A 13,203-nucleotide genomic window follows, 5' to 3' on the forward strand; every position below is an offset into this window, starting at 1 on the left:
TTGGAGGGTTCATCAAGGAGAAACAAACAGAAGTTTCACACAGTAGCCTGGCCAGTCACAAAACTTGTTTTCAAAGCTTCTCTGATGCGCACCACGCCCTGCTGTGCTCCTCTAACCGCCCTGGTGTCTGGCTGCGCGTAATCAGTGGCCAGGCGAGTTGCCTCAACCTCCCACCCCGCCATAAAGGTCTCCCCCTTACTCTCACAGATATTGTGGAGCGCACAGCAAGCAGCAATAACAATGGGGATATTCTTTTCGCTGAGGTCTGAGCGAGTCAGTAAGCTGCGCCAGCGCGCTTTTAAACATCCAAGTGCACATTCCACCACCATTCGGCACTTGCTCAGCCTGTAGTTGAGCAGGTCCTGACTACTGTCCAGGCTGCCTGTGTACGGCTTCATGAGCCATGGCATTAAGGGGTAGGCTGGGTCCCCAAGGATCACGATAGGCATTTCAACATCCCCAACGGTTACTTTCTGGTCCAGGAAGAAAGTCCCTTCCTCCAGCTTTCGAAACAGACCAGAGTTCCTGAAGACGCGAGCATCATGTACCTTTCCCGGCCATCCCACGTTGATGTTGGTGAAACGTCCCTTGTGATCCACCAGGGCTTGCAGCAGCATTGAAAAGTACCCCTTGCGGTTTACGTAGTCGGTGGCTTGGTGCTCCGGTGACAAGATAGGGATATGGGTTCCGTCTATGGCCCCGCCACAGTTTGGGAATCCCATTTCAGCAAAACCATCCACTATTGCCTGCACGTTTCCCAGAGTCACTACCCTTGATATCACCAGGTCTTTCATTGCCCTGGCAAATTGGATCACAGCAGCCCCGACCGTAGATTTGCCCACTCCAAATTGATTCCCGACTGACCGGTAGCTGTCTGGCGTTGCAAGCTTCCACAGGGCTATCGCCACTCGCTTCTCAACTGTGAGGGCTGCTCTCATCTTGGTATCCTGGCGTTTCAGGGCAGGGGAAAGCAAGTCACAAAGTTCCATGAAAGTGGCCTTACGCATGCGAAAGTTTCGCAGCCACTGGGAATCGTCCCACACCTGCAGCACGATGCGGTCCCACCAGTCTGTGCTTGTTTCCCAGGCCCAGAATCGGCGTTCCACGGCATGAACCTGCCCCAGTGACACCATGATTTCCACATTGCTGGGGCCTGTGCCTTGTGAGAGGTCTATGTCCATGTCAATTTCCTCATCACTCTCTTCGCCGCGCTGCAATCGCCTCCTCGGCTGGTCCGGGTTTCGCCTTGGCATGTCCTGGCTCTGCATATACTCCAGGACAATGCGCGTGGTGTTCACAGTACTCATAATTGCCGCGGTGATCTGAGCGGGCTCCATGATCCCAGTGCTAGCTATGGCGCCTGGTCAGAAAAAAGGCGCGAAACTAGTATCTGACGGACCAGGAGAAGGAGGGAGGGCCGAGTGACGACATGGCGAACAGGTACAGGTACAGGGAATTAAAATCAAGAAAGGTGGCTGTGCATCAGGGAGAAACACAAACAACTGTCACACAGAATGGTCCCCCCAAAGATTAAACTTAAAACCCTGGGCTTAGCAGGCCGTTGATTTCACGGAGGAAGGGGAAGCAAATGAATACAGAACAAATCTATTTTTTACATCTTAAGCTGGCAGACGACGGTGCAGCATGACTGATAGCCTCTGCAGTATGATGACGACGGTTACCAATCGTAATATACCATCTTCTACCAAAAGGCAAGGGGCTGCTGCTGTGTAGCAATGTAGCCCCACGTCTGCCAGCCCCACATCTGCCAGCACCCAGATCGCCCTCGGCCTCGCCCTCGGCTTAGCAGACAATACTGGGCAATTGGCAGAAAATAGTATACTACGACTGATAGCCATCATCATCGAGACAGTGGCATGTCTGCCCAGGTGCCCATGATTGACAGCCACTGCAGTATGATGACGACGGTTACCAGTCGTAATATACCATCTTCTACCAAAGGGCAAGGGGCTGGTGCAATGCAGCCCTACAGCTGCCAGCCCCACGGCTACTAGTCATGCTACACCGTCTACCGCCAAAAGGCAGTTAGCAGCTGCTGCTGTGTAGCAATGCAGTCCCATGTCTGCCGGCACCCAGAGGACATATGGTGACGGTGAGCTCAGCTGAGCTGAGCGGGCTCCATGCTTGCCGTAGTATGTTGTCTGCACAGGTAACCCAGGTAAAAAGGCGCAAATCTATTGTCTGCCGTTGCTGTGACGGAGGGGGAGGGGCCTGACGACATGTACCCAGAACCTCCCGCGACACTGTTTTGCATCATCCGGGCATTGGGATCTCAACCCAGAATTCCAATGAGCGGCAGAGACTGCGGGAACTGTGGGATAGCTGTGGGATAGCTACCCATAGTACAATGCTCCGGAAGTCGACGCTAGCCTCGGTACTGTGGACGTGGTCCGCCGACTAGAGCACTTAGAGCATTTTATGTGGGGACACACACAATCGGCTGTATACAACCGATTTCTATAAAACCGGCTTCTATAAATTCGAACTAATTTCGTAGTGTAGACATACCCCAAGAGAAGTGGAAGGGACCCACACCGTCCTGCTGGTCTCCCACATGGCAGCAAAGGTCGAAGGACACAAGAACTGGATTAATCACTCTCAGCTGAAAGCAGTACCCACTCCTGAACAGTGGACTGTCCAGCCTGCAGAAAAGACTGCCAGCGACAATTTGGGACTTAAGCTGTTATTCAAAAGACAGTAAGGGTCACTGGGAATGCCTGGTGATCTCTTTGAACAGCCACAGCGCACTCCCCGCGAAAACCCTGAGCATTGGTTCTATCTAGGGCCAGACCTAGCCTATGGTCCTGGTCCTTTTATTTTTTGATTTGTTTGGTGTCAATAATTCTTATCTTCTGGGCATTTGGGTTGTTGTAATTACAAAATGGGTTCAGGTTTAGGGTCTCTCACAACATTCCTTTTTGTCACAGAAGCAATCCTTCTGTTACCTACTGTTTCACCCACATCGCATGCAGGATGGGGAGCCATCCCTGCAGATATGGCTACCAATACCTATGAGGCCCTGAAAATTGCCTTTGCCCGTGAGTTCAATCTCTCCCACTGTTGGATATGTGCCCAGACTCCCCACCATTCGGCTGGATTGCCCTGGAGAGTAGTTCCCCAAAATTGGTCAGACTTTTGTCAAAGGTGGATGGTTACCAGTAGCAGCACCTCTGACAATGTAAGTTTGCGATCCAACTGTACTGCGGAAGCTCCTTATGGCCTACACAATGGCTCTAGGAATTCCCACAATAGTGTCACTCTTAAACCGCCAGGCCCTAGATTATGTGTTAGCCTCACGGGGCGGGGTCTGTGCCCTTATTGGAGAAGAATGTTGTACCTATGTCCCAGAGTTTTCACAGGATATTAACAAGCACATCTTGTCAGCCAAACAGGCCTTGAACCAGTGGAAGGCCCAGGAAGGAGAACCCACTATTTTTGATTCCCTTTGGGGTTGGTTACCTGGTCTAGAGGGACTAGGGGGAGGCATTGTTCGCCTCTTGCTCACAGGTGTTGTGATATGTTTTGTTCTTTTTCTTTTGCTCGCTTGCTGTAAAGTGCTCATACATAAGATTTGTACCTCCCATTCCCCAGAAGTTCCTTTATACCCTCTCATTGATGATCCCAATTGCATGGAGCTTAATCGCATTTTGTCTTTAGAGTATGAGAAAACTCTGCCAAAGGTTTGTTGAGTGTTCTCAAAGGAGGGAATTGTTGACGTCACTAGGCATAGCTACCAGGTAACTTGGGGGGGGATGGAAGGCCATAAGTGCCGATGAAACCCCCCTGCTCTGGGTCTAAGTGAGCCACAGTAACTCCATCTTGTGAACCTTAACCTACCTACATGCTGACAGCCTAAAAGCAGACTATGTAATGGTCAGCTTTTTAGCAGACAGCTGCAGTTTTGCTCACAAAAGCAGAACTTTTAGTGATAACGAGGGGAAAGGAGGAGGGAAAGGCCTGCTACGTAGAGCTTGCAAGGTCGAAGAGAACTTTTCTAATACACCACAATGTAATGCCTGCTGTAACCGAGGGAGGGGTAAGGGAGGACAGAACAAAGGCTTGTACACAAACAGCTTGGAATATAAAATGGAAAACTTGCTTGTATTTGCTGCGTTTGATTTGAGACATACTGGTCTCCTAGTGCCTATTCAGAGCTCTTGAATAAATTTGATTTGCTTCTCCACCCTGGTGTGTCTATTGGTGCGATGCACACCGGGCAACGAACCCTGTTGCCCCCCTCAGGCCCTCTGGACCGGCAACACCCACACCACCTGAAAGGGAGCAGCTCGGGGGTTCCCCTGCCACCCACGGTGACTGGGAGCTGCAAGGGCCTCCAGAGGCCCGCAGGGGCCCTGCAGCTCCCCACCGCTGAAGTCACGGAGGTTGCTGGAAGTCATGGATTCCGTGACTTCCGCAACGAAATCGTAGCCTTACTCATTAGTCAGGCCAGACATCAGAGATGATGTAACATGAATCACACTTTCCTGTCCCCTAACAACTAGTCACTAAAGATGCTCCAGCGGGAGCTCGCAATCTTTTTGAGTGCAGCAATCATAGCAGCAATTATGGGAGAAGAGTGGAAAAACAGATCACACACACACACACGACACTGAGGATTAGAACGAATATAAAAGTGACTCAAGTTAACTCTAGATTATCAACATTACTTTGTGGTCCCAGGATTGTGGAGTAAAGAGGTCAGGGGAATGATGGATGAGGGCCCTACCAGCATATTCAATATTAACTGACATAATGTGGAAATACTAGGGATGTAAATATTGTTTAAAAAGAGAACTGTTTAAACTATTAAAATTATATAGTTTAACCAGTTAACCAATTAAAGGGAGAGGGTTCCCAGGTACCTAGTTTGTCCCGATGCAGCCTCTGCAGACGCTCCATGGCATCCCAGCAGCAGCAGCAGCTTCCCTTCCCTGACCAGCATGCCATCTGCCTCCGCAGCCAAACCCCTTCCAGTGGCACAGGGGGAGGCCTGGGACTAATTTACCTCCCCACGGGACCTGCAGCCCCTGCCCGCCCCTCTGGCCTAAATGCACTCCCCCTGCCCAGCTGGCCGCCCCTCACAAAGCCCACAGCGCGGGCTGGGGCTGCTGAGGCCAGCTGGCCAGCGCGGCCCTGGGCTGGAAAACTGGTTCGAGACCTGTGCGTAGGGGGTTAACGGTTGGGGGGGTTAACGGTAAGACCAATACTAACCAGTTACCATTTAATATTGTACATCCCTAGGAAATACACAAGTATAAAGTTATCAATGTTACCGTGAAGTCAACTGTACATCTATTATTTCAAAACTCCTTTAAAAAGGATGTTCACAACACTGAATGGTCAGTTCCTTCCCAAACTGCATTAAAAAAAACAAACTCTGAGATACTGGTTCAGAAGGCAACATGTGACCACTCAAAGAGAATGTTCCATAACGTTTTGTGCTTCAGTTCCTTCCTGAGCCAATTAACTATAAACTGCCAGTTAAAGCACGGAAGTAAAAACCTTTGCTGCACTACTGAAGGTGAAATGGTCACCATGGAATATATTAGGGTAATAATATTAGGGAAAAATTTGAATTTTTCCTAGAAGCCAGGCACATCACCAAAGATAGAAGATCAAAAGTTTTCATGCAGCACGACTAAGTTTTTAGCACTAACCATGTTTAACCACAACTAGAAATAATGCATGGGAGAATCACTACAGGAAGAGGAAGATTAACAAAATTACTAAACATTTTTTTGCAGGGAGAGAAACTACGGAAGAGTTTTGTTTTCCACACATGCTTTACTCTGATTACATATTTTTAATACCAATGTTTAAAGTTTTGTCTTCAATTAAAAAAAAAGGATCAAATTACATCTTTTGTAAATACGATAGTCTGAAAACAATAAGTCATTCTCAGATTTATACATCTAATGTGAAATTTGCGTAAAAAGTCAGGTAAAGATAGAAATCTGCAAGATTATCTCTTTTGCCCTAGGTCAGAAGTGCCTGTATTAGTGTTAACCCATTTTAGCTTAGCAAAATGATTGCAGAAAGTTCTAATTATCAGAGTCAAAGCTAAGTTTGCTTGATCTATTGCTTTTAATCTATATCCAATTTGCAATAACATATCTCACTTCCGATTCCATTATTTGGTTTACAGGTATCTTTCTTAAGAAAGCACAGTTTTATATAATGACAAACATACTTTAGAAGTGCTCCTGAATATCTATATATATCTATATATAGATAGATAGATGTGCTCTATATTTACTTCAAGTCTGTAATATACTATATTTTATTTCTAGTTCAACTATTACTTCAGTAATAATGCAAGATATATCTAAGTATTTAAGATATATTTAGTGTACATACCTTGGTCAAGTCTATTTATAAGGGTTCGGCAGGCTACTTCTGTCTCAGCACTTGGGTTATCCAACACCTGTCGACACCATTTTAAAGGAGACTCTGTTTTCTGATCTGCAGTGGATTTTCTTGGAGAGACATACAGCCTTAAACAAAGGAATTGAAAAGGTATATTGGGTAAATGTTTATTAATTCAAACCCTCCTTTCATACTGTTGTAGTAGAATATGTTTTCTTAAAGTACTTACATCATCATATTTGTTTTTTTAAAAGACACTGGAAAGAAAAGGAAGAAAGCCATCTAAACAAGATTATTGTGTTACCATCTTTGATCCCCCTATAAGGCCTAAACAGAACTACATTTATGTCTACATTAATTTAGTCTACCTCTGTGATAAATGAAGGGGGGAGGGGTAGCTCCCTTTTATGGACACCCAGCCAGCCAGTTAGCTACAAAATCCCTCTTGGTAGCTATTCTCTATTTGCTTTACCTGTAAAGGGTTAAAAAGTCTGACTGCATGCATAGGTAAAAGGAAGTGAGTGGGCACCTGGTCAAAAGAGCCAATTGGAAGGTTAGAACTTTTAAAAATTGAAACAAGACTCCCCTTTTGTCTGTCTGTTGTTGTTCTCCAGAGAGAGGAGACACAGAGCAGGAACAGGGCTGAACTATGCTGTAGGAAGCTTTAAGCCAGTTATGAAAAACCATCAGATCATACCTAGAGACTTCTTATTTGAAACCCCCAGATATGTAAGTAGATCAGGGAATGTCTAGGAAGACACAAATAGGTTTATCTTTTTTTTTCCTTATTGGCTTGTGGACTCCTCTGTGCTAATCCCCAAATGCTTTTGTTTTGCTTGTAATCATTAAGCTGGACCTTAAGAAAACCATTCTTGATCCTTAATTATTATATTTGCTCTTTTTAAATCGAGCAATAACCTAAGTTCCAGATGTATTTTCTTTCTTTCTGTTCTTAATAAAATTTACCTTTTTTTCAGAACAGGATTTGAGTTTGTGTCCTAAGAGGTTTGTGCATATGTTGTTTAATTAGCTGGTGGCAACAGCTGATTTCTTTTGTTTTTCTTTCTCAGCTCTTCCCCAGAAGCAGCGTGAAAGGGCTTGAGGGTACCCCAAAGGGAGGAATTCCCAAGTGCGCCTTCCTGGGTCAAAAGGGTTTTTTTGCACTTGGTAGTGGCAGCATCTACCCATCCAAGGTCAGAGAGAAGCTGTGACCTTGGGAGTTTAATACCAGCCTGGAGCGGCCAATATTAATTTTTTAGAATCTCTGCAGGCCCCCACCTTCTGCACTCAAAGTGCCAGAGTGGGGAATCAGCCCTGAGAACTTCAACTGAGAGCCAGTCAAATACACTGCAGACCCTGCATACAGGGAACTGCAGTATTGGAGACTGTGGGTTCTACCAGAATATAAATAAGACAAACAGAGGTTTCCAGGTTTGAGTACCCTTTCTCCTCCTCCATATTTTCCACACTTATTAACTGGTTAAAAGAATCTGAGAGTGATGATTTTGATGCATCTTTCTAATCTGTCATGACAGAAAAATGGACTGACTATACTTATAGGCAAACATGGAGTATCAAGGTCCAGGAAATAGTAAAATTCCAGACTCTGGATCCAAAAGTTATAACATTTATTGCACGAATAAATCATGCAAAATTAGGTACATATATCCTCTTTATATTAACAGCCTATGTTTGGTTAGAACATTTCATCTTGGAGTCCATATTACATAAGAACAGCCATACTGGGTCAGATCAAAGGTCCATCAAGCCCAGTATCCTGTCCTCTGGCAGTGGCCAATGGCAGGTACCCAAAAGAGAATGAACAGACAGGTTATCATCAAGTGATCCATGCCCTGTCACCCAATCCCAGATTCTGGCAAACAGAGGCTAGGGACACCATTCCTGCCCATTGATGGACCCATCTTCCATGAATCTATCTAGCTCCCTTTTGAACCCTGTTATAGTATTGGCCTTCACAACAGCATCTGACAAGAAGTTCCAGAGATTGACAGTGCATTGCGTGAAAAAATACTTTCTTGTGTTTGTTTTAAACCTGCTACCTATTAATTTCATTTGGTGGCCCCTTGTTCTTTTATTATGAGAAGGAGTAAATAACATTTCTTTATTTATTTTCTCTATACATGATTTTATAGACCTCTATCATATCTCCACTTAGTCGCCTCTTTTCCAAGCTGAAAAGTCCCAGTCTTATTAATTTCTCCTCATATGGAAGCCGTTCTATACCCCTAATAATTTTTGTTGCCCTTTTCTGAACCTTTTCCAATTCCAATATATCTTTTTTGAGAAGGGGCGACCACATCTGCACGCAATATTCAAGGTGTGGGTGTACCATGGATTTATAATTACCCAATGGATGAAGAAAATTTGACATATGGAGAAATTAGTGCCTGATCTGGTGTGCATTCATTTAGACTCTGGCAAGAAGGAACTGAGGGGACGCTGGGTTGGCAGGGGCACATATCCGGCGCCATAAGGGCGCCACTCCAAGGGGCACCTCAGCCGACCCAGCGAGTGTTGCTAGGGTAAAAATCTTCCGATGATTGTGCACACGACGTGCACATACCTAACTGGAATCAATATGAGCAAGCACTCGAAGAAGAATATCTAGGATTTTGTCAATTGTATGTACAAAATGGTGCGTTAACACAGGATTAACCCTGGTAGATTTAGTTTCGAGACTTTATTTACAACTGATCAAGAGGTAAAGTAGCATTCCAATTGTATTTTATGATCAAGTGCATCTTTATCAGGAAAGGTCAGAGCATACTGGAATTAGTTTGAAAGGGGACTCACAGTATTTTCTTTCGGAAATTAAAGATGGATATGGAGGGTTTAAGCCATAAATAGGTCCTGGAAATGTAAGAAAATCTGTAGATATTTTAAAATTATAAACTTGATTAACATTTCCCTTCTGTCCAGAAAACCTCACAAAAAAGCCAACATTATTATACAATTACAAGTTAAGGACATTTTAAAAGTTTTGTAAATGTTTAATATGGAGTGGAAATACACTCGCCTTTATATATCTATAGCCTATTTACTTCTCTGTAACTCTACTGAACGAGAGCTAAGGTGTCTCAGAAACAATACTTATAAATCATTTTTAAAAAGGAAAAAGACTTTATGACATGCTTCCTCATACAGTACACATATTTTATATTTAATTATTTAAAACTGGAAAGTTTTTTTATATAAACTTCTATTTTCCTGCTATGCTGTGCTGTTGATGCACTATTTTTGGAAGCTAGTAAATATAATATTTTGCCTGAAATATTCAAATCTTTACAAATTTAATAAATACTCTGATCGTACCACAAGATGTGGTGCCTATGTTGATTGCCAACACTAGTATCCGTTGAAGGGAAGAGTCTTCAGGATACTTAAGACTCCCTGCAACCACACACTCTTTTTATCATTACTTCTGAAAATTCAGTGAGGATGTAACTAAGAATAACTAAGAGTTCTAATGTAACTCTACCATGGGTGAATCTCCACACATCCATTGTAGAGTAAAGTATCAGCAGGGTACCCATGTTAGTCTGTATCCACAAAAACAATGAGGAATCCGGTGGCACCTTAAAGACTAACAGATTTATTTGGGCATAAACTTTTGTGAGTAAAAAACCCCACTTCAGATGCATGGAGTGAAAATTACAGATATAGACATAAATATAGGCACATGAAGAGAAGGGAGAATCAGTGTTGACAAGGCCAGTATATTTATGCCTGTCTCTGTAAATTTCATTCCATGCATCTGAAGAAGTGGGTTTTTTTAGCCACAAAAGCTTACGCCCAAATAAATGTTAGTCTTTATTGTAGAGTAAGCATCACAGGGTATCTCAACCAGGTATTCAGGGGCCTTCAGAGAGAAGTGGAAAAGATGACAAAAGCCCTTTTCCCAGAACTAAGTAGTAACTTTTATTGCTGTTTATACACAAGAGACCCAGAAATTCTGTATCCTAAAAGTATCTTAAATGAATAACTTGCCATTGGAGGATTGTTTGAGAAAGGATTCAGAATATTTTATGGGAGTAGCGTGGTGAGAAATCAGTATCAGAATGCGCAATTAGAGGTGAAAGCAGTCTATGGTTTAGGCCTACACTTCTAGTGCAAGTTCCCCTGTGTATTTATATAAACAGGCTGGTGATCAACTGCTCTCTGTCCACCAAGGGCAGGATAAGTACTAATCCGCTTAGTATGCAGCAAGGGAGATTTAGGTTAGATATTAAATGAAATGTCTCACTGGGTTAGACATTGCTAACCTAGTAAGGAGGGCTTTAATCTAGATTTGCTGGGGGGATGGAGACCTAAGCCCTGAAGTAAGTGGGGAAGTGGGATACCCGTGGGGAAAACACAAGGAGGAGGGTGCAACAGGGGAAGCCTCCCGATTCATACTAAGAAAGTAGGGCAATCGGCTAGTTATCTTAGGTGCCTGTACACAAATGCAAGAAGCCTGGGAAACAAGCAGGAAAAATTGGAAGTCCTGGCACAATCAAGGAACTATGATGTGATTGGAATAACAGAGACTTGGTGGAGTAACTCATATGACTGGAGCACTGTCATGTCTGGGTATAAACTGTTTAGGAAGGACTGGTGGGGGAGAAAAGGTGGAAGAGTTGAACTGTATGTAAGAGAGCAGTATGATTGCTCAGAGCTCCAATATGAAACTGGAGAAAAACCTGTTGAGAGTCTTTGGGTTAAGTTTAGAGGTGAGAGCCACAAGGATGATGTCGTAGTGGGCATCTGCTATAGACCATCGGATCAGAAGGATGAGATAGATGAGGCTTTCTTCGGACAACTAACAGATGTTTCCAAATCATAGGCCCTGGTTCTCATGGGGGACTTCAATCACCCTGACCTCTGCTGGGAGACCAATACAGCAGTGCACAGACAATCCAGGAAATTTTTGGAGAGTGTTGAGGACAACTTTCTGGTGCAAGTGCTGGAGGAACCAACTAAGGGCAATGCTCCTCTTGACCTACTGCTCACAAACAGGGAAGAATTGGTAGGGGAAATAGAAGTGGGTGGCAACCTGGGCAGCAGTGACCATGACATGGTCGAGTTCTGGATCCTGACAAAAGGAAGAAAGGAGAGCAGCAGAATACAGACCCTGGACTTCAGAAAAGCAGACTGACTCCCTCTGGAAACTGATGGGCAGGATTCCCTGGGAGGCTAATATGAAGGGTAAAGGAGTCCAGGAGAGCTGGCTGTATTTTAAAGAAGCCTTATTGAGGGTGCAGAAACAAACCATTCCAATGTGCAGAAAGAATAGCAAATATGGCAGGCGACCAGCTTGGCTTAACAGAGAAATCTTCGGTGAGCTTAAACACAAAAAGGAAGCTTACAAGAAGTGGAAACTTGGACAGATGACTAGGGAGGAGTATAAAAATATTGCTCGGGCATGCAGGGGTGTTATCAGGAAGGCCAAAGCACAATTGGAGTTGTAGCTAGCAAGGGTTGCGAAGGGTAACAAGAAGGGTTTCCACAAATATGTTAGCAACAAGAATGTGGTCAGGAAAGTGTAGGACCCTTATTGAATGGGGGAGGCAACCTAGTGACAGATGATGTGGAAAAAGCTGAAGTACTCAATGCTTTTTTTGCCTCGGTCTTCACAGACAAGGTCAGCTCCCAGACAGCTGCACTGGGCAGCACAGGATGGGGAGGAGGTGAGCAGCCCTCAATGGTGAAAGAACAGGTTAAGGACTATGTAGAGAAGCTGGACATGCACAAGTCAATAGGGCCGGAACTAATGCATCTGAGGGTGCAGAGGGAATTGGCTGATGTGATTGCAGAGCCATTGGCCATTATCTTTGAAAACCCATGGCAATCGGGGGAAGTCCCAGGCTATTGGAAAAAGGCAAATATAATGCTCATCTTTAAAAAAGGGAAGAAGGAGAACCCGGGGAACTACAGACCGGTCAGCCTCATCTCAGTCACTGGAAAAATCATGGAGCATATCCTCAAGAAATGCATTTTGAAGCACTTGGAGGAGAGGAAGTTGATCAAGAACAGTCAATATGGAGTCACCAAGGGCAAGTCATGCCTAATCAACTTGACTGCCTTCTATGATAAGAACTGGCTTTGCGGATATGGGGAACGCGGTGGACGTGATATACCATGACTTAAGCAAAACTTTTGATATGGTCTACCATAGTATTCTTGTCAGCAAGTTAAAAAAGTATGAATTGGATGAATGGACTATAAGGTGGATAGAAAGCTGCACTTAGGACGGAAGAATCCCAGGCACCACTACAGACTGGGGACTGACTCGCTAAGCAGCAGTTCTGCAGAAAAGGACATGGGGATTACAGTGGACGAGAAGCTGGATTTGAGTCAACAATGTGCCCTGGTTGCCAAGAAGGCTAACGGCATATTGGGCTGCATTAGTAGGAGCATTGCCAGCTGATAGAGGGGAATAATCGGTTCCCTAGATTCGGCACTGGTGAGGCCACATCTGGACTACTGTGTCAAGTTTTGGGGCCCCCACTACGGGAAGGATGTGGACAAACTGGAAAGAGTCCAGCGGCAATGAAAATGATTAGGGGGCTGGGGCATACGACTTACATGGAGAGGCTGAGGGAACTGGGCTTAGTTAGTCTGCAGAAGAGAACAGTGAACGGGGATTTGATAGCAGCCTTCACCTGAAGGGGAGTTCCAAAGAGGATGGAGCTAGACTGTTCTCTGTGGTGGCAGATGACAGAATAAGGAGCAATGGTCTCAAGTTGCAGTGGAGGAGGTCTAAGTTGGATATTAGGAAAAACTATTTCACTAGGAGGGTGGTTAAGCACTGGAATC

The 13,203-nt window shown here is 44.6% G+C and overlaps 1 protein-coding gene across 4 annotated transcripts in view; it reads right to left on the bottom strand.

The window, feature by feature from the left end:
- LOC117882641 (SLAIN motif-containing protein-like) overlaps positions 1–13,203 on the bottom strand; it is a 91,332-nt gene that overhangs the window by 39,162 nt on the left and 38,967 nt on the right. For all 4 annotated transcript variants that reach the window (XM_034781193.1, XM_034781196.1, XM_034781194.1 and 1 more), the window contains one exon: positions 6,379–6,515. In XM_034781193.1, the coding sequence (XP_034637084.1) occupies positions 6,379–6,515 (137 nt within the window). The remainder of the gene's footprint in view (positions 1–6,378; positions 6,516–13,203) is intronic.

The sequence above is a fragment of the Trachemys scripta genome, chromosome 9 (genome assembly GCF_013100865.1).
Source record: "Trachemys scripta elegans isolate TJP31775 chromosome 9, CAS_Tse_1.0, whole genome shotgun sequence".
In the NCBI taxonomy this organism is placed as follows: Eukaryota; Metazoa; Chordata; order Testudines; family Emydidae; genus Trachemys; species Trachemys scripta.